The sequence below is a fragment of the Solanum pennellii genome, chromosome 5, assembly GCF_001406875.1.
Source record: "Solanum pennellii chromosome 5, SPENNV200".
In the NCBI taxonomy this organism is placed as follows: Eukaryota; Viridiplantae; Streptophyta; class Magnoliopsida; order Solanales; family Solanaceae; genus Solanum; species Solanum pennellii.
The window spans coordinates 767,223-788,482 of record NC_028641.1 but is presented as its reverse complement, the minus strand read 5'-3'; the positions used below and the strand labels follow the sequence as shown (position 1 = coordinate 788,482).

The 21,260-nt window shown below is 32.3% G+C and overlaps 6 protein-coding genes across 7 annotated transcripts; 3 read left to right on the top strand and 3 right to left on the bottom strand.

The window, feature by feature from the left end:
* The first annotated feature begins 378 nt into the window (after window positions 1-378).
* Window positions 379-2,547, top strand: LOC107020017 (protein NRT1/ PTR FAMILY 1.2-like). The gene is made up of 4 exons (XM_015220363.2): window positions 379-466; window positions 568-785; window positions 877-1,427; window positions 1,593-2,547. Exons 1-4 carry the CDS (start codon window positions 394-396, stop codon window positions 2,485-2,487), a joined length of 1,737 nt encoding a protein of 578 aa, XP_015075849.1. The 5' UTR covers window positions 379-393; the 3' UTR covers window positions 2,488-2,547.
* Window positions 2,548-3,009: 462 nt separating this feature from the next.
* LOC107020697 lies at window positions 3,010-8,132 on the top strand. 2 transcript variants are annotated; one of them, XM_015221155.2, is made up of 3 exons: window positions 3,010-3,798; window positions 4,434-4,724; window positions 7,460-8,132. In XM_015221155.2, exons 1-2 carry the CDS (start codon window positions 3,128-3,130, stop codon window positions 4,696-4,698), a joined length of 936 nt encoding a protein of 311 aa, XP_015076641.1. In that variant the 5' UTR covers window positions 3,010-3,127; the 3' UTR covers window positions 4,699-4,724; window positions 7,460-8,132. The 2 variants fall into 2 exon arrangements, with proteins under 2 accessions (XP_015076641.1, XP_027772991.1); XM_027917190.1 differs by lacking the exon at window positions 7,460-8,132 and having other exon boundaries at window positions 3,038-3,798; window positions 4,434-4,898.
* Window positions 5,074-7,796, bottom strand: LOC107020696 (probable serine/threonine-protein kinase PBL28). The gene is made up of 7 exons (XM_015221154.2): window positions 7,656-7,796; window positions 7,320-7,507; window positions 6,996-7,194; window positions 6,754-6,917; window positions 6,428-6,532; window positions 5,769-5,891; window positions 5,074-5,666 (listed from the first exon to the last, which is right to left on the bottom strand). Exons 1-7 carry the CDS (start codon window positions 7,723-7,725, stop codon window positions 5,430-5,432), a joined length of 1,086 nt encoding a protein of 361 aa, XP_015076640.1. The 5' UTR covers window positions 7,726-7,796; the 3' UTR covers window positions 5,074-5,429.
* Window positions 8,133-9,638: 1,506 nt separating the features above from the next.
* Window positions 9,639-11,411, bottom strand: LOC107020865 (30S ribosomal protein S13, chloroplastic). The gene is made up of 3 exons (XM_015221385.2): window positions 11,188-11,411; window positions 10,582-10,806; window positions 9,639-9,953 (listed from the first exon to the last, which is right to left on the bottom strand). Exons 1-3 carry the CDS (start codon window positions 11,299-11,301, stop codon window positions 9,786-9,788), a joined length of 507 nt encoding a protein of 168 aa, XP_015076871.1. The 5' UTR covers window positions 11,302-11,411; the 3' UTR covers window positions 9,639-9,785.
* Window positions 11,412-12,768: 1,357 nt separating this feature from the next.
* Window positions 12,769-14,083, top strand: LOC107018983 (MLP-like protein 423). The gene is made up of 2 exons (XM_015219574.2): window positions 12,769-13,011; window positions 13,630-14,083. Exons 1-2 carry the CDS (start codon window positions 12,822-12,824, stop codon window positions 13,899-13,901), a joined length of 462 nt encoding a protein of 153 aa, XP_015075060.1. The 5' UTR covers window positions 12,769-12,821; the 3' UTR covers window positions 13,902-14,083.
* A 729-nt stretch (window positions 14,084-14,812) lies between these two features.
* LOC107018639 (WAT1-related protein At1g70260-like) lies at window positions 14,813-19,116 on the bottom strand. Its single transcript, XM_015219171.2, has 7 exons — window positions 18,737-19,116; window positions 18,552-18,614; window positions 17,688-17,804; window positions 16,420-16,666; window positions 15,778-15,936; window positions 15,516-15,667; window positions 14,813-15,348 (listed from the first exon to the last, which is right to left on the bottom strand). The coding sequence occupies exons 1-7, from the start codon at window positions 18,928-18,930 to the stop codon at window positions 15,162-15,164; spliced, it is 1,119 nt and encodes a 372-aa protein (XP_015074657.1). The 5' UTR covers window positions 18,931-19,116; the 3' UTR covers window positions 14,813-15,161.
* Window positions 19,117-21,260: the final 2,144 nt, after the last annotated feature.

Here is a 21,260-nt window from a genome sequence, read left to right as displayed (position 1 = left end):
AAATACAACTCAAAATCAACGAGAAAGATGCAAGTACCAATGTCTGGCAGAAATAAAAGGAACTGACCTTGGGTTTTGATGTGTTTCTGTACTGATACTTCATCGGTGAAGTAGAAAGAGATTGCAGAGAGCTTTGAATAAGAAGTGACACATGTTTTTCGTTGAAGGTAAAAGGACACGTACAACTTTGATGATAATATATATAGACAAAACAAAATTAAAGTATCCTTCCGTCCCAATTTATACGACATAGTTTGAGGTATGAATTATTAATTTAATCCTTTATATTTTTCAAAATACGTGTTTACTTGATTAACTAAACTATATGACTTAATAAAAAGCCGGGAGAATACACTTTATTTCATCTTAGGACAGAACAGAGTTGTAGAGAAAATGGAGAGAGAAACAGAATTAGCTGAAGAGAAGCCAAGAAAGGGTGGTCTTAGAACCATGCCTTTCATAATCTGTACTCTACTAGAACTTTTCTTTCATATTTTGTTCTTTAAATTGTTTGCATGCATTAAGTATTTATGTAATTATTTCAAGTTTTGTTTTTTTTCTTTCCAGTGAATGAATCATTTGAGAGAATAGCAAGTTATGGTTTAGTAATGAACATGATAATCTATTTGATGACATATTATAATATGAGTGCCGCTACTGGTACTAGTATTCTTGCATTATGGGCTGCACTTTCAAATGGATTAGCCATTGTTGGTGCAATTGTTGCTGATTCTTACTGCGGTCGATTTAAAGCTGTTGCCTTTGGATCCATCTCCACTCTTATTGTGAGTAATCTGTCACATTTTTCACTTTTGCTATGCTGCTAATTTCTGAATTTTTAGTTAAATTCGTCTATAAAACATTCTTCTTCAACAGGGAATGATTATACTATGGCTCACAGCTGTGATTCCGCAACTCAAGTCTTTACCTTGCTCTCAGTTCCAACATGTTTGTAATGGAACAACAACAATCCAGCTTGCTGTTCTATTTTCATCTTTTGTGTTTATGTCAATTGGAACTGGTTTTGTTAGACCTTGTTCTATAATATTTGGTGCTGATCAATTGGGGGAAAAAGAGAACCATGAGAACCAGAGGGTTCTCGATAGTTATTTTAATTGGTACTATGCTAGCACGGGGATTTCAACTATTCTTGCAGTTACAGTGATCGTTTATATTCAAGATCGTTATGGTTGGAAAGTTGGCTTTGGTATCCCTGTTATCCTAATGTTTTTGTCTGTCTCAATGTTCCTAATCGGTTCTCCTCTTTATGTCAAAGTGAAAGCTAAAGAAAACTTGCTCATAGGATTGCTTCAAGCAATTGTAGCAGTTTATAGGAAAAGAAATACTCGTCTTACATTGACTGATTGTGATAACTACTATCATTCGCCACTTGAATCCGAGATCTTGACGCCATCAAATGACTTCAGGTTCGTCAATATTCCTCGAGTTCTATGCACTTCGCCTGAAACAATATTATATGTTAAGCAATGAACTGTATCTGTAATTTCTTTGTGATTACTCTTTTCATCTTTTTTCAGTTGCTATATGATATTGCAGTTCATTGGCATGTGATTTTATTGTGTGTGTTATAGGTGTTTGAATAGAGCTTGTGTGATTGAAGATCCTCGAAAAGATTTGAATCCTGATGGATCAGCTTCGAATCCATGGAGTCTTTGTAGTGTGGAACAAGTTGAATTACTGAAGGCTCTTATTAGAGTACTTCCTATGTGGTCCACTGGTTTTATGATTTTTGTGGCTTTAAGTCAATTTTCATCCGTACTTCAAGCAAAGACCATGGATAGACATATCTTCCCTCAACTTGAAATACCAGCAGCATCATTCAGTGTATTCATGATTATTGCTTTAACAATCTGGATTACCTTCTACGATCGTGTTTTGGTCCCTTTGCTATCAAAATATACTGGACAGCCAAGAGGGCTAAGTCCTGTCATCCGAATGGGTATTGGCTTAATAGTCACCTGTATGTCTATGGCGTTGTCAGCAATAACAGAAAGCATAAGACGACAATGTGCAATAGAGGAAGGACATGAGGACGACCCAAGTGCGTTAGTGAACATGTCTGCTATGTGGCTCGTACCACAGTATGCACTACTCGGAGTGGCTGAGGCTTCCCATGCTGTTGGACAGATTGAGTTCTTCTACTCTCTGTTACCCAAAAGCATGTCCAGCATGGCATCAGCTATGTACACTGTTGGGACTGCTGTGTCGAGTTTGGTTGTAAGTATTCTGGTGAGTGGTGTGGATTGGCTTTCATCAACTGGAGGCAAAACTAGCTGGCTTTCGAGCAACATTAATAGGGGTCACCTAGATTACTATTTCTGGCTACTTACTTTTTTGAGTTTGCTCAACTTCTTCTATTTTCTGCTCATCTGCCGGTTATATGAACCTGACAATGATGGGAGCAGTAGGTTATCTCATGAGGCAGAAGAAACACAATGTGATTATACGCTTTTACTTGAATCTTGATGATATGTTGTACTGTCTTGCTGAATAATATACTACTATGCTAGCTTAGGTTTCTGTATATGTTTAGATTTCTACATTTCGTTCGACGGAAATTTGTATTATGTTTTGTTATGCCAAATGAAGGCTGGTTGAAATGGTATCAGTTTGTGGAAAGTTGCCTCTTCATCCTTATAATAGGATGAGAATGGCAAAGTAAAATTTTTATTAGAGTTATTTAATGCATCACAAACGCCAAAGAACTATGCCATATTATCCTCTTGTATACCATAATTATACTCTATTCATTTTAATTTGACACGAAGTTTAAAAGGTAAATAGATTATTGAATTTAATGTATTGTCTTAAACTAAAGATATAAGATCTGGTGGTTTTAAATTTGTCGCGTGAAAAAGTATGAATGTAGAAAATGTATCAAAGTTACAAGGGTGAAAGCAACTTGACCAGATGAAGACAAACCTTAGCTTCTTCCCCATCACTCAGATTAAAACAAACAAATTGTAACTCTACAAAAAGACTAAAACTAATTTATAAAAATTTATAATACACTCATTTTTTGACTTTCTACATATATTAAGGCACAAATTATTCCCCTTTTGCCACATCCAAACTTTCAGTTCAGCCACTCCCTTCTTCTTCTTCAATGGCTGCTGCAATTTCTTTATCATTTTCTTTAGACCCTCAAACTCAACTCAGTTACCATCATCGTTTTCACCATAATACTAGCTTCAATTCACATAAAGCTTCAATCTTTACCCCAAAATATACATTCCCTTTTGTAATCTCATCAAAATCACACACTTCAAATCTGATTATCCCACTTTCAACATCCCAATCTTCTTCATCTTCTTCCTCAACATCACCATCATCAGTCTTCCAAACCCCACTTCAAACAGGTAGATTTCTCACAAATCAAGAACTTGAAAAGCTTGAATCTTTAGGGAAATATAGGTATTTTCAAGAATTGGAATCTGGATCATTGTGGGTTCGTGTGATGAGGGAAGAAGAAATGGATGTTACTGTTTGGTTGTTGGCTGAGTCTTTTTCTGATTCTATGTTGATGCCTAAAGGGTATGTGAAATTCATGGCATATTTAGTGAAGCAGTATATGATTGAGAGAAGAGCACTGATGCCTTATACTGCTACACTTCTTGGATTCTATAGAGAAAATGGAGAAGATGCAGATTTGCAATTGGCTGGAACCGTGGAAGTGTGTTTTGACAAAAGGGGTGCTAATGCTAATTCTCCCACACCTACACCTCCCAAGAACTCTCCATACATTTGCAATATGACAGTAGATAAGCTGCTTAGGAGGTAATCGTTTAACTGCTCTCTCCGTTTCAATTTGTTTATATTACTTTTTTTAGTCTGTTCAAAAGAATGTCTCTTTCCCCCTTTTTAGTCACCTCACATGTTTAAACAACAAGATTCAAAATTTCTCGAAACTTTCATAAAATTCGTGCCAAGTCAAGAGTAAAGAAAGAAATTGAAATAGAGGGAGTACTTGTTTCTTGTGTTAATTCCCAATTGATATAGTATCAGTTCTCTATCTCAATCAACATATTGATGATGGGGAAAATTAGTTAATCAAGTTGAGGTAAGGTATAACGCCGAATCTGACTCTGGTGTACTATTCAACTAATTGGTTGTGGTTGACTTGTTATATGTGCTTTTTCTTTTTTTTTGGTGTGTGTGTGTCTGTATATATGTGTAATTAACTTGTCAAATATATGCCTTGAGAGTGCAGAAGTGATTTTCAAGAGTCTACATGGATTCGCAAGAGATCATTCTCTGGCTGTATATGTCCTCCTTCCCAATGTCTTTTTCTGTTTGAACTTTTGACATACTTGCATAGGAAAAGTCGATGAATGTAATGTCATTCTTATTGGAAGAGTATATGGATGATGGACTAGTATTGAGTTCCGATATTTGTTATTATCATTTTCCAGAAGGGGCATAGGTTGGCATCTGTTGAAAGCAAGCGAGGAACTAATTTCTCAAATGAGTTCTTCTAGAGAGGTTTACTTGCACTGTCGAATGATTGATACTGCTCCACTCAACATGTATAGAAAAGCTGGATATACCATTGTTGAGACAGACAACATTTTTGTCTTGTTGGCATTGCAGCGACGGAAGCACTTGATGTGCAAAGTCCTTCCAGATTCAGAAAGCCTTTTTGAAGTTGATGAATGCACTTCTTCAGTAGACACGTGAACATGTAAACATAGACAAGTTTTGAGGTACATTATTTTCCATGGTCAAGCCCTTTTTCATTCTTTAGGATCTATCTGTAGTCTATTGTTCTGTGTTGTTTGTACATGTACATAATCAAACTTGATTTAGCTTTTTGTTTTCCTTTTTATAACCTGAATTGGAGCTGAAACTTATATTAAACTTTACTATTGTATTTGTGATGAACTCATGAATCATTACTCCTTAATCTTCAATAATTTTAACAAGAATGCGTCTGTTTTACACCGAGGTGATAGCTCGCTTCAGCTTTGTGTGTGTGTATGTAGTATCATCAGAGGTTAACTTTTCCAGGGAATATGACAAACTTAAATATATCTGTTTTGAAAGCAAAGCAGCCAAGTGAAGTCTTAGTTTTCATTCTCTGATATGCGAGGATGAAACATCATAAGAAGTGACAAATATATGTGTACATAATCGAATCTCTGCACTAACGTGTAATCTTTAATACATCCTTGTTTTTCTCAGACTCGTTCAGGCTATTATTAAATTATTAAGAAAACTTGAGATCTTCCGGTTGAATCTGGGTTGTGTTCTTTTATTACTTTGACAACTTACTATATCCTACCATTCTCATTGCTCTTTCCAATGTACACTTAAAACTTTTAGCTGATATTTCAACTTCTGAATTTGAAGAATCCTTCTTGGCGCATTTTGATCAGATTTTGTGTCATCCATGTCAATCTGAGAAGGTCTCAGATCATTCTGAACGTATGCATAGTCATATTTAGCCCTTTCGCATTTGTGTGGAGGATCAGCTGAAGTTCTTTGATGCAGTCTACCATTAAGGGTCTTTCGCTACTGTCGGTTCTCACACAGCGAGATGCTAGGTTAGCAAACATGGTGATAGACTCCATTGTGTATGAGCTCCTGCTAATCTCAGGGTCAATCACCCTACGCAGCTTCTTCTTATCATTCAATATATGTCTCACCTGCGGTATCCTCAAAGAAGTGGATGTCAACTAGTGAAAAGATTTCCAAAGATATTTCATTTTTTGAACACTTCTCCTATATGATGCTTTTTTCGTCATTACCTGTAGTACTAAATTCTGATCACTTGGTCCAAGGGTGAGGTCCACAGCCCTGCGTCCAGTTAAAAGCTCCAACATAACAACACCAAATGCATAAACATCACTTTGTAAAGTGAGTTTTCCAGTCTGTTCGAAAATAATATTAGCAAGGTTTTTCTGAAAGAAATGTTAATGAGGAATAACTTTTCTCTTCTATCTATACAATATTTATATCACAAGAATAAAGGATGAGGTAAGAAATTTCTTGACAGTCATTCACATGTATGTTTGCAACAGAATTCTAGTAAAACTAGTCGTAATTCCTTCTAGCAGGTAGAACGTTAATATTATTTGTTTTGAAAGAAGAAAGAAAAGGCTGACCTATGCATATCTGTGTGTATTTACGGTAGGAAGTAGAGGAAGGGCATTGAACATTATCTAAATTGACATTTAGCATCAGCATATATGATTACTGCTTTTGTGTAGTAACACTTTGGATAGTTTTTTTTTTCTTTATACTCTCTTCATCATTCTTGTGTTATGGCTTTGTTTTACTTGTTTCCTTTTTTCTTTGCTCATATTATTTGTTTGTCGTAATGAAGAAAATGAATAGTACTAAATAACAATATGATATCCAAATTAATAGAAACTTCAGACATAGATTTGATATGCAAGCAACTCACCAGTGTATATTCAGGGTCAAAATAGCCGAAAGTACCAAGTACCCTAGATGTCACACATGATTGCTGCCCTTCGGGCATCAACTTTGCTAGTCCAAAATCTGATATCTGTGCAGCAGAAGAGTATTGATTATCTAGTAGGATGTGTTTCATGTGAAGGAAAACATTTCCGCTGCATGAGTATTGATTATCTATTAGGGTGTGCTTGGTATGAAGGAAAACATTTCCGAATTTTTTCCTTCATACCACACACACCCTTAGTTCTACGAAGAGATCCCCTCCTATAAAAAAATATGAAGAAAATTAGAATATATGAAATGTTGGAGTACCTTTGCATCATAATTAGTGTTCAAAAGAATATTGGTGGATTTGAAGTCCCTATGAATTATAGGAATTCCAACAGCTGAACTTGAATGCAGATATGCAAGTCCTCTTGCTGCCCCAAGAGCTACCTTTAGCCTTAAGGGCCAATCCATTTTCACTTCTGCAATCCCTGCAGTTTCAGTGAGACATAGTTAGGCATCAAAAGGTAAGAGTGTTCGAATCAGGAAACTTCAGCTCGTAAACCAACCATTTAAATGATCTTGAAGGTTCCCCTTGTGCATATACTCATAGACTAGAAATCTGTGCTTTCCATCTGCACAATAGCCTATTAGTGATACCAGATTAGGATGATCCAGTCTGCTCAGAATATCGACTTCCACACGAAACTCACGCTCGCCTTCTGCTTCCTTGAATGAAGGTAGATCCATTTTCTTTATTGCTACAATCTATCAATTGGCAAAACAATCAAAGTCTATATTAGTTGATCTGCTTTCTCAAGTTTCCAGTGTTACAGTAGATGAAAATAAACGACCAATGTGAAATTCTCTCTCCCTTAACTTGTTTGTCTTACCTCTCCAGACCGCAGTGTACCCTTATAAACTCGACCAAATCCTCCTTTTCCAAGTAGATTGTCATCACTAAAAGAATTTGTTGCCTCCTCCATTTCTCTGAGTGTGAAAACTGATGATCCATGGCGTCTCTTTGCTGCAGGTGGATTCTGGTCTTCGATTTGCCAATATTCTACAGGTTTATATATCCCTGAAAACAATCATGTTGAACTTTATAACATGCAGAAGCTATATGCAACTCTGTGAAGTAATATGATGCAGCACAGGCAATCACAATAGCATGATAAACATTGCTGCTCTATTAAGAAGATGAAGGATACGAAGAGGCTGAAACATACAAGGATTTAGCATATCCTCAGACTTGCTTCTCCTACGTTTGTTCCACGCTGACACCAAACCAAAAGGCATGATAACTGTTCTTTCTATTGATTGAGATGCTTTCTTGTGTGTTCAATGATGTATTACATTTGATAAGACAGTAAACATTGATGGAGAAAAGGATACAAGTTTCTAAGCTGTAGAGAAATTAATGAGAAGAAAACAAAACAACTCGAAAACTACTGAATAATTAGGCATTAAAACAGAAAACCAGCTGAAGGAGAAAGAAGAATGAAAAAATAGATATAGAAGTATATTGGAAAGAGGAGATAGATAGAGTTGTATGAGAATCCTGTTGGAGTATGTACAAAGCAAATGAGAAGTTTAGCTTATGACAAGTACTTGACATTTTAACAGCTTGTTTGGATGGTTGTTATTACCTATTGTATTCTGTTTTTTTTTTGTTAGTTTTAATATAACGTTTATTTTGACTGTTACTCTGAATCGTTTTTTTTCTCCAATTTTTTTTGTCTTTACTTACTATTTTAAAATCCTATTTTATCCTTAAGTTCTTTCCTGAACTTATTTTTCTCGTAGGTTTATCCTTCATGTGACATTATGTAGCAACGGAAAACGGTCTGGTCTCTCCAAACATTGTATTTGTTAAATAATACAGTACGATAGATTATAGAACAATACGTAACAACCATCCAAACAATGTAAGCACTGTTATCACCCAACAACTTAAGGCTTATCACTTGAAGGGTAAGAAAAAGCAAGAGATGGAACAATAAGTTGCTTACCTTCAAATGATCAAGTGGGGTGGGGTGGGTGGGTGTGCCTTGAAAAGGAAATAGGAGCTGCAATTTAAACATAAAATTCTCTTTAATTTGCAAAATGCTCTTGTTGGGATGTCATTTTCTTGGATTTCTATAATTTTTTTGCCTGAAAATTCTGGTTTTTACTGTTCTATTGATGTAACACTTAGTGTTCATAGATCCATATTTTGTATTGTTGGTATATTTTTATTCTTATAGTTATGGCTGGTGAAATATTAGTATGTGTTGACGGTATGAAATGAAAATGTTACATACAAAAAAGTTGCAACTTTGGAGTGCTTGGTATATTCTTTTTGTTTATATTTTCAGTTTTAGTTTTATGTACTTAGAATCGATAAAGGTTGTCTCAGTTGTAAAATTCGAAACATTAATTCGAACTTAATTTTGCAAGACTTAATACATCAAAATCTCCCTAAACTATTCAAATTTGTTAGTTTAAAATTATGACCTCGTAGTTACATTACAATAAGTCAATAACTTTACTAGTTATACAAAGATAATCTTGAAAATGAAAAACTCTACCAAAGATTTTCTTTAAGTTAAATGCACAATCTTCCAGAAACCTTAGAAAGGATAACTTAGAGGGTTCTTATGGGGTCGCGATAATATTGAAAATGATAGAGACTACATCGTCATCAATAATGCTAGTGTGAGGTAACAAGTAATTAGTGAAATACGTGTAAATTGATCTGAACATCATCACTATTGAAAAAAAGAAGTCATGATCTTCAAGAAACCTGAGAAAAGTGAACCTTCTTGTGTACTAAAGGTGTGGGACTTAACTTTTTCATGCTCATGCATGTGACAAAAAGGTACCACAAACTCTATGCTTTTATTTAGTTCTCAAAATGACCTAACGAGTCATTACATCAGTTAACAATGCTATGACTCAAATTGTTGAACTTTGGTATCAATCACACTAATGCAAATACTTGGCTCAAACACACTACTGAACTTGAAGCTTAAACCAAGGCTCATTAGATAGGGACTGCACTTCATAGGTCTTTACATCAACAACAATTATTATGACACCTAACGTAACTTAACAAACCTTTCTTCTGTCAACCAAATCATCCAATCAGAATAACGTAAATTCGCAATTACTCCACATGAAACACAATTAACAAGATTTGAGAAAGAGATTATGCCTAAGCATCAACACTCTTCTTGAAAAGCTCTTATCTTGAAATGTAGAAAAATGATTTCAATGGAAAAACTGTTTATAACAAACAAATGCACAGTTTGCCATAGGAATATAGAGTATAACTTTTACAAGTTAGTTACCAAAAGAAATGAAAAATCGATCTTGATTTAACGAGGTGCCTTTTTCTTCCCTGCAATTGCTACTTTCTTGCCCTTCAATGTACGGCAATTGTTCTTTGTTCGTTGTCCTCTACAAGGCAATCCTTGGATGTGCCTTACTCCTCTATAGCACTGAATCTCCTTCAACCTCCTAATGGCAAGAGCATTGAATCTCCTCTGATGCCAACACCACAAGTATGTAATCAATTTTCCCGTTTCAAATAGGAAGCCGAAGCATCAATCAAACAAACAACCTTATACACAAGAATCTCAATCAACATTGCCAATTGCTAAACAAGCTATCGATTTCTTCTGAAATACATTTCCATAAGAACTATTTTTCTATAAGAACTGTTTAATTTGGGATAAGGCTGTGATGCATATAGAAGCCATGATCCTACATACCCACCTAACAATAACTCCCCTTGTTTCGATTTGTTTGTCCGAATTTGACTTGACACAAAGTTTAAGAAAGTAACGAAGATTTTTCGATCTTCTGGTTTTAAACTCAAGATATGTAGAATGCAGTTTCAGCTCAAATATGGTTCTTTACATGTAAAACTTGGACCAAAGATTGGTTTAAGATATTGTTTTTCTGGTTCAATTCCTATCTTGAGACAATGAATTAAATTTCTTAGAACCCCAAATGGCATAAGTTAAACTATAGAGCTAAAATAAACAGCAACCACAGCAAAGTTACATGAACTAGATATCGAAATCAAATTACCTAAGCATATAAGTTTCAATAAGCATATGCACATTGGAACAAAAACAAATGAGTACAAATTAGAGCAATGAAACTCACAAGGTCTCCTTCAATCATGTACTTAGAGACTTCTTCACGAAGAGTAATAAGTTCCTCTTCCGACATGTCTTTCATCACTTTGTTCTCCATTTGAAGGTCTACCAGAATCTGGCGTGCAGTGGTGCGGCCAATTCCATGAATGTATTGCAAAGAGAACTCAACTCTTTTGTTGTTTGGAACTTCCACTCCTCCCACACGCACACACTTTATAACCAAACCTGCAGTCTACACAAAACTCATTTCAGTTCAAACTCAAAATCATGGAAAATTTAGCAAAACCCAATTCAATTCCAACTCAAGAAAGTCCAAAAATATGAAAATTAAGCAAACCTCAATTCAATCCCACCTCAAAAAAACGAAAACTTTAGCAAAAAAACTCATGTTGGGTTACTGAGAAAATTTCAGAAAATCCAAAAACTCATTCCATTTCCTACTCAGGTAAAAAAAAAAGTAATCTTTAGCAAAACCCATGTTTGGTTACTGAGAAAATTGCAAAAAAAGACAAACCCCATTCCAATTCCTACTCGAAAAAGGTCAAAAAATGTAAACTTCAGCAAACTCCATGTTTGATTACTGCAAATTTCAAGAGAAGGGAGTGAAGTGTACCTTTGGAAAAGATGTGGGAGTAGAAAAGGAGAGGGAACTGTGCTTGGAGATGGAAGATGTGTTGCAGATAAGGGAAAGAGAAGGAAGTACAGGAGTTGCTAGTGTTTGCGCCATTGTTGAAAATCTTGATTGATGAAGAAATTGAAGGAGAAGGAAGAAGATAGAGCCTTTTGCTGGTCTATTTTTCTTATCCTATTGGGGAAAATTGGATAGGGAATGGAGTTCTTGTTTTCTACCTGGTTTGCTAATATGGAGCCCCGGTTGTTCTTTTTTTTTTTAATTAAAAAAAAGAATAAATTTTATTTTATTAGGGGATAATGAACAAGTACCCCCAACCTACGTGGCACTATCTTGTGGGCCCAACGATGGTTGACTTAGTATAGTATAAGTGTGTCTCTGAAATTTCGGGCATAGGTTGAAAGGGTACTTGGACATTATCCCTTTTATTAATATGGTATTCGAGCTATAAACAACATAAGATTAGAAGTGGTTAGAAAATGATAAAGCAAGAACAAGAAGAATATTTTAGAGAAAATTAGAGAGAACCTATTTTTAAGTAAAGAATTTTATAAATTTTAATACTCCATTAATTTAGTAACTTTAATATTATAAGATTATAACTAATAAATTTCATGACTTACTAATCCTATAAATTACATCTTAATGGATACTTCAAACGATTCTTATGAGTTGTGAGTAATTTACTTTATAAATTTCTAAAAATAAAACACCTTCCAACTGCAAAATCCTACGAATTTGCTAGCAATAACTAATAACTGTTTATGCGGCATTATAAATAGCAACTTAATTGCCACCCATTCAAAAAATTAAAATTTATCCATACTAGATGTTTATAGCAAATAAATAAATGCATAATATGTATATGTATTGAAACATACATAATAATTTTAATTTATGATTAATTAATATATTTTTTTACTTTATTAAATCATTGAATTTAATCTATTTTTAAAAATAGATTGTGGTATAATGATGGAATTATGTCACCCTTAATCAGATGTTTTACGTTAAAATCTTAGGTATGAAGAAAATTTTACTGGGAGTGTCACTCTTGAATGAGTCCACAATGCGCGATCTGAATGTGTCGGGGCTCTAAATAATTGCAGGTTCAAGCCCTATGTATCAAGAAAATTTTGTTAGGAACGTCATTCTTGAATAAGTCCGCAATGCGCGATCTAAATTTAGTTGGAGCTCTAATTGCAGGTTCAAGCCCTAGGTAAGAAGAGTACTTTGTTAGGAGCGATACTCTTGAATGAGCCCGCAATGCATGATCTGAATTTAATCTGGGCTCCAATTGTAGGTTCAAGCCTCGGGAGCATCACTTTTGAATGGACAATGCAGTGCGTGATCCAAAATATACGCTTCATCTTCGATACAGAGACCATGTTTAATGCATTATATTCTCCAACTACTTCTCATACAACTTCACCGTAAATGAATTTAACATTCAACTACATTCGTATGTTTGTAATTAACAACACAATATAGGTAGTAGAAAGTAGCTAGAATTTTACAAATAATTAATGTTCTACTTACTATATATATAACTAATTCTTCAAGTACTTTTACTTCATATCACATCAAACAATATTATAATCTCTCAATTAAAAAAAATGTCATCCAATTTAGGAAAAATTGATTTTGAAGTTGAGGTGAAAAGTCCAGTAGACAAATTTTGGAATGGCATTATGGACTCAATAAATTTGTTCCCCAAGGCTTCACCTAATGAATACAAGAGCATTGAAGTTGTTGAAGGTGATGGCAAGTCTGTTGGTTCTGTTCTATTGATCAAATATACTGAAGGTAATGTTCATGCATTGTTTCCTCATGTTTTAATTAATTTACGTGTTGTAACAGATAACTTATTTATTTTTCAGATTCCGAATTCTCATTTTCTATGGATGGTTTATCGGTTACTTGATCACTATACTACAAGAAAAATGGTCATTAGCAATAAAAACTAATCCAGAAAAGTATTTTCTAATTTAATATCAAAAGACTTCAAGTTTCTATATCTGAATTCACTATTAGATATTAGAAGTAACGAATCTATAAATTCTGACTATGCCACATAAATTATAAAAGTTTAGAAGTACAAATCTCAAAATTATTTGAATTCACACTGTGCCACATAATCTGAATTCACGTAGTGACATATTAAGTATATATAGTGTGACCAACATGGGTTGTAGTGCACTGGTGGAAGTGTTTCACTGTTAACCAAAGGTCCTAGGTTCGAGTCCTGTATATGGATAAAATCTTATTGGGAATGTCACACCCGCCATCTAGATTTAGTCGGAGCTCCAATGCGGGCTCCGACCATCGGGTGGAAAACCAAAAAAAAGTATACATACTCTTTTCTTTTGTTCTATTTTTCATTCTATTTTATAATTTCATTGTTTGTTTGTTTTCTTCTTATAGGGTTTCCATTGGTGACATTCTCAAAAGAGAAAATAGAGTCAATTGATGAGGCAAATAAAACATTGGTTTATTCAGTTATTGATGGTGAAACCTTGAAATACTACAAGAGTTTCAAAGGCAGCCTAACTGTTATTCCAAAGGGAAATGGAAGTTTGGTTAAGTGGTGTTGTGAATTTGAAAGGGCAAATGATGAAATTCCTGAGCCACAAATTATTAAAGAATTTGCTGTCAAGAATTTCAAGAATCTTGATGCTTATCTCATTGGGGCATAAAAAGACCTTATGACATATATGCTATGTGATAGAAATTAATAATCTTCACATAGTATATAGTTTTAATGAATAAAATTACTTGCAAGAATGTGAGTAGCTACTTTACTTTTCTAGTCATGTAAGTGTAACAAAAACTTGAATAAATAAAACTATAATGGGGTTAAAGACCTTATTACTATATACTCATTTCGTTTCTGTTCATTTTTACTTGTCCTGTTTTGCTTTTCGAGAGTTAAACTATATGAACTTTGACTAATATTTAAAATGTAGTTTTTTCATCATGTTAATATGATAAAGATTGACAAATTAAGATTGTGATTGAGTAGTAAGTACTCCTTTCATCTTAATCAAAGGTCTCAACTCAAAGTCTCTCCGAGTACAAAGTCACCATTGTTAGGAAGCACTTAACCCCCAATATAAATATCGAAGCGGATAATTATGTAATGAAACAAATTTCATAATCTTAAATCTTGATATTTTGTATAATATCCTATGACTTTTTGATGAAAATAAATGGCTATCAAAGAGTAAGGTACAATAATAATGCCTCCCAATACTACTAGGCTTAATTTCAACTCTTACATCTAAGTGTGGTTGTGATGTTGAATTTGCACCTAATCTCAACCATACAAAAGTAAAGATTTTTCTTACAAAATAAACGATATGTATGGAGGGGCCATGCAAAGCAAAATATCATAATTGATTTTTTCCGACATATATAGCTGGTAATGATCTCTTATAACCACTTACAAACTAAACAGACGAAAACAACATTTTTCAGATATTATATGTGTAAAAATGGAGATCTCTAATAAAAATTCACCGAAAGTCAGGACCAAATTAATGTGCCAACAACTTATAGGTCATCAAAAGGTTAAGTTTTGGGGCAAAATATGACGCAATCTCATATATACCATCACAAACTCGTATTATCGATATCTCATCAAAATCAATGCACACTATTTACAAATGGGATAAAATTAATCAACATACACCAAATTTCTCAATCACACGTATCAACAAGAGCGCGTACATACGTACATATGATCATACATATGAAAAGTTCATATGTACGTACGTAACCTCTATAGCTACCTAGAGGACAATCAATATAATGTTGAACAACAATTTCATTGTTCAACTTGCATTGGAAGGTTTGAAAAAAATACCTCCTTCCAACACATATATACAACAAATTTTAAAATTCCTAGCAAACACTTCACATTTATCTTCATCATCTTATTAAATTTCCATCTTTTATTAGACTTTTGAATCTCCTTCGACTTCTTCGTCTTCGTCTTCTTCTCTTTCTTCCAAAAGTGGAACTTTCTCATCACTAGTTGTTGGTAATATCCTACCCTTAATGTTTTTACTTGTTTCATCATCTTTGAGTTGTCCCCATAGTGTAGTGAAATAACCCATTCCACATATAATTGCACTCAACATACTACAAAATATTCATCAATATAATTATGTTACGCAATCAGATCACTTAAAATATAATAACTCAAAATATAACATATATACTGATACTGTAAAGATTATTTATTCTTTCTTATATATTATCAGTGTATATAACTTAACGAAAAAAAATCGATAAAATTTATAACTTGCCTTCCATAGTGAAAAGTATCAGCAAAAAGTAAACAGCCACAAGCACTAGCTGTTGGAATTCCCACTGGCTTGAAAAATAGAGGAAAAGAAGATCCTTTCAAACGCATGCACCACATTTGAACATTGCTACGTATTAAACTCCCAAAAATTGCCTATTTTTTAAGAACAAAAAAGAAAATTGCATGTTAATAACTTAATATAGTTTGACCATAGTTATAATTGATGAATTGACTATAGAAAATTATAAATTTATTGAATTTACCGTTAAAACTATAACAAGAAGCTCCATGTTAAGTTCGAGTTTCCAAGCATTAAGATCTTTTTCCATAAACAAAGCAAATATTGCTGATTGTATAGTCCCAAATAAAGTATATAGAAACACTAATTTCATCACATGTGGGTACTTTTTAATAGTTCCAACCTGACCAAAAAAAAGCATAAGTAAATAAACTGAAAAAGGACAAAAATCGATCGTGAATGAAATGCAGATATCCTCCATTATACTTTTGGGATATTTGTACGCATGCCGTCCAAAACTAGAGCATATACATCTTTTATACTAACGGACATACACGTGTCATAATCTTATACACCGATCCGTTATTTATAGAGACACGTGTCTATATTTAGTCGTCTGTTAGAGTGAAGGACATATATGCTCTAGTTTTTGGACGACGGAGGCATAAATATCCCAGAAGTATGACAGAGGGTAATTGCATACCATTTACGATAGTTCTGAATATAGTTGGTATATGAAAGGGGGTGATTACAAGTTACGACTATAAATACTTCGGTCAACTAGTTTACAGAATATATATAAAGTATATAAGTTATGTATATGGGATGTAATAGTTTAGACTTTCAGTCGTATTTATAAACCAGTTGGTCGAACAATATATATTACCTGAATAATATTCCATATACAAAGAGCTAATGAAGCTGAAGCAAATAAGAAGCAACCAAGAACCCAATTCTCATGTGTTGAAGTGAAAACAAGGAGATGTGGGTTGGCTAGGTGAAGAAAAGTTGGGGTATATTGCTTCACCACTCCACCTTTGTAATAAGTCATTAAAACGCCACCAATTATTGATATCAGGGTTCCAATTATTCTTGCTTGGCTTCCTTGGCTCTTCACATCAATTCTTATTTTTCTAAATAAATAATAATTAAAATTGAATTAGAATAGTGATTGATAATGATAACCAAATATAGATGTTCGTGGAAGTAAATATTTATACGATCAGATCACTTAGAAGATACTAGCAAATAGTTTTACTAATCACACTATAACTTTTAATGGTATCAGAGCAGATAAAATTCTTAAATCGAATTTCAACACCATTCATATTTAAAAAATCATTATACCGTCATCCATATTAAAAAGAATTTTCACATACTTAATTTATGAAAAGAAAATTAAGCCTAAACATGAAATATTCACATACTTCAACAACGACCCATTCAAATATTTAGGAAATATATATGTAACTTTTCATTGGAAGGAATTGTTTGACTGATTTTTACAAGCAAAAGTAGTGGCACGTAGGTAGTAGGTCCATCTCTGTACCAACTAAATATATCACTTAATTTAATCCTAACCTCTAAATATATATATTATTTTTTGATATTAATTTATATGACATAATTTAATTAGATAAAAAAAGTTACAATTTTTTCTTAATATTGTATGAACTTTTAAAAATTATGGTATTGATCAAATTAATTACATTTATATTACTGTAATTAAACATATATCACTAAAAATAACATTCTTTTCTAAACGAAAAAAAAAAATCTTTTTTCTTATTGTGTGTATGGCCCCCATATATTTAGTTGGATCCAAGTGTATTTGACTCTTGGCCACCATTTAATTTACAGATTCATCAACACATAATTCTTGAATCTAATTGATATAAATTTAAACTTAGATGTCCCACTTCTAACATCCTCCACAAGTTCTCTCTCTTTCTACATCACCTTAATTAATTTGTCAATTTTTTTCATCAAGTTGCAAGAAATTAAAGAACCACTAGAAAAAAAGAAAAAAAATATTATATGAGCTAGCAAATCTTTTTCTTTTATGTAAGGCACCATAGCATCTAGTTTTCAAGATTCAAGATTCCAATCAATAAAAATCATATAATATAATATAATAAAGAAGAAATAGTTAACCTGAGAAATATAGCAAGAATAAAAGTTAAAGCTGGGACCATGTTGGCCATGCCACAGGCTACAATTGGTGAACTGTAACTTAGTCCAGCAAATGCAAGGTTCTGAGCTATTGTAACCCTGCAAACACACCATCATAAAATCAAATATTGTTAAAATCGTCGCGTGTGTCTTGATTTATATGACATACTTATATTAACTTTAGTATGTCATGTATATTCTTCATCCATCACCCGATGTGATGTTTATTCTTCACAATTTATTCAGGGGCTAATATTAACGATCCGACTAATTTAATATCATAATGAACAATAAATTTTTAGTCTAACAATCAATTCAACACGATTGTTTTAGGATAGGATTAATATAATATTATCCAAGGAAACATTGGACTTCATTTATCATGGATGTCTAAGATTTGTTTAAATTCTATTTTTTAGAGAAAAAAAAACTTATTTTCTTCTTAAAACTATGCATCTTTCTATAATGTATTAAACTGAGCTCAGTCTTTGATTTGTGAGTATAAATATGTGTGCGTGGCACGATATATAGAACCACTAAAATTTCAAAAAAAAACTAAAATAATTATAGAAATCCATTAATTCAAAAGTACAATTTTTGTCTTTCTATTAGTTCTTATGGAAATATGATTTACCTAGCTTGAAATTTTATTTTTCTTATAATATTTTTCTCTTAGAAGTAAAGAAGTGAGAAAGAGCTGAAGATCTATCAAAAACAACAGACGAATATCTCGATAAAATTTACATACATCTTATATGTATACATCTTCTCTAAATCTTACTAGTGGAATAATACTGAATATGATATATCGCACGTAGTGGTAATAAGAGAGAAAGAAGAACTAACCCTACTAATCCAAGGATAAATACACGAATAAGTATTGGGAAAGTAAACAATGAAGCTTGTATCCTGCAACAAATGAAAAAAAAAAAATAATTAAACATCAAGAACATATTATATATCTTGTTCTCTAATAGCAAAACAAGATATTCATCTAATATTCTAATTTGTTGAAGAAAAAAAAATCTTACTTGTCTCTTCTATGATAGAAATATGAAGAAGGAAGAAGAATTATTGAGCTAAGAGCATTTGTATAAACAACAAAAACATAAGAACTCATCCCTAATCTTGACATGGATGTACTTGCCATTATAGTCAAGAAAATTGTGCACATTTCTATTATCACCATGGCTATGCATGGCAAAATATCTTGTGCTATAGCCATAATAATATTATCTCTTATCAAATAATCCTCTTTTTTTCTTTTGTATTTGTGTATATTATTTGCTTTAGCTAGGCTACTTTAGTGAATATTGTCTCTCATTTATGAAGAAAAGGCAATGAGAGTTTTTGAATATACAAAAACATATTAAGTTAACCTTTCATATAAAGGTCAAGCTACTTTAAAGGGAATGAGCAACTCGAGTAGTGACCCAAACGATGGAAACAACATTTAATAATAAAATATTAATAATAATAATAATAATAAGCTGACGAGGGAACTCCCAACTGCTATCCTTTGAATGTGCACACGGTAAATTTTAATTCAGTAATCCAATGTAATACTTTGTCTGTTTCAATTTATGTGCCATTTTTTGGATTTCGAGATTTAAATAAGTCTATCTTTGACCTTAAATTTTTCATATATCTTTTATTATTGTGACTTATAGTACTTTTTAGATAGTTTACAAATATATATAAATTTCATTTAAAGAAAATGAAGATTCCACACACAAATTTTCGATCAAACTTAAACGGGTTGACTCTCGAAAAGCGAAAAGTATCATGTAAATTGAAACAAAGATAGTAACAATATATCATCCAACCCATACAGAAAGGGTAAAAAAACGCGCTAGATTGGCTTGTGCAATGAGCTCAAACGCAAAAATATGCAAGATCACATGCTCAACTAATTCGGTCATCGTGATAATATATAAGATATTAATAATAATGCTATATAGCCTCTTATTATTTGTCCTAGGTGGATTTTTCTTACACGTATGAAACCATAGTCATTATGTCCAAAATAAGTTAAAAGTTGTTTAGATTAATATATGGACCTACAAGTTTGTTTTTGTGGTTCAAATTAATCATGGTCCTACAAGATATTTTTTTGAAAATCCATTAGGTCTCTTCAATTACACCTAATTTCCAACATAATTCTTTATTCCAAATTACTTTTTTCGCCTAGAAAAAAAAAAGGATGATTGTCTTAGTAATAATATTTTACTAGAAATATCTTAGATATATTAATTTATAATCCACTCGCCCAAGAAAATTTTTCTCAAAATTTGTTTAATATATTATATAAAATTATAATAAAGAAAAATAAAATCTTATAAATTACAAGAAAAATAAATAAAACTTAATAAAATTGTACAGATCCAACCATAACTCATTATTTAATCCATATTAGTTCGACTCATTTCACTCCAAATAACATTTCAAAACGACAGATCAAATCACCCAATATTAACCCACACGTTTGATAATATATACATAAAAAAAAAAAAAAAAGATCTGATATACCCCTCAACTTTGTCATTTGGAACTGATATACCCCTTGTTATGAAAGTGGCTCATATATACCCCTACTTATAAATAAATGGCTCACATATATCCTTTTCCTCTAACAGAAATGAAAAAAAAAAGATAATTTTAATCTAACTTTTTATTTTTTTTTTCTACAATATATAATCCCATATGAGTAAATTTAATCCTCGTCAAACATATTTTTTTGACTTTTATTTTGTTTCAATAACTAATTTAGAATTATTATTTTGATAATCAAATTTATTTATGTTTCACTAATATTCTTGTAAAACTTATTGTAGATGACCAATTTTTTTTCTTCGAATACAAAAATTAAATTACAATATAGACAAAAAAAATAGTTTAAATTTTTTTCTTTAAACAAAGGAAAGAAAGAAAAAAATAAAATAAGAATAAGAAACTCAAATAATTATAATAAAAAAAAGTCAAAAAATAATTTATATTAAAAAAATTAAAATATACGTTGAACTTTGATAGAAAAATCATATATATCCCTAAATAATTTTTAAAAAAAATTAAAAGTAATAAATATAAATTTAAAAGTAATTTTTTAACTTCCGTTAAATGAAGGGTATATGTGAGCCATTTTATAACGGCAGGGGTATATGTGAGCCGTTTGTATAACGGTAAGGGCATATATGAACCACTTTTATAACGAGGAATATATCAGCTCCAAATGACAAAGTTGAGGGGTATATCAGACTTTTTTCCCTGAAACAAAATTAAGATTGCGTCCTTCTGTCAACAATCTATTTTAATGATATCATTAGGGCATAAGAATCCAAGATTAATACATACTAATTGGCTGGTAATGATACTTTATGTAATAAATAAATTAGAAGAATTGAAGACATCAGCAATTCAAGTTATATATTTTATTTGTGGTTAAACTATAGTACGTAAGCAATAAAATGGGAAGAAATAAAAAGACAAAACTTTCAATTATATTATTAGTAAAAAAAAAAACGTCATCAGACCATGTTTTTATTTTGTTTTGGAAAA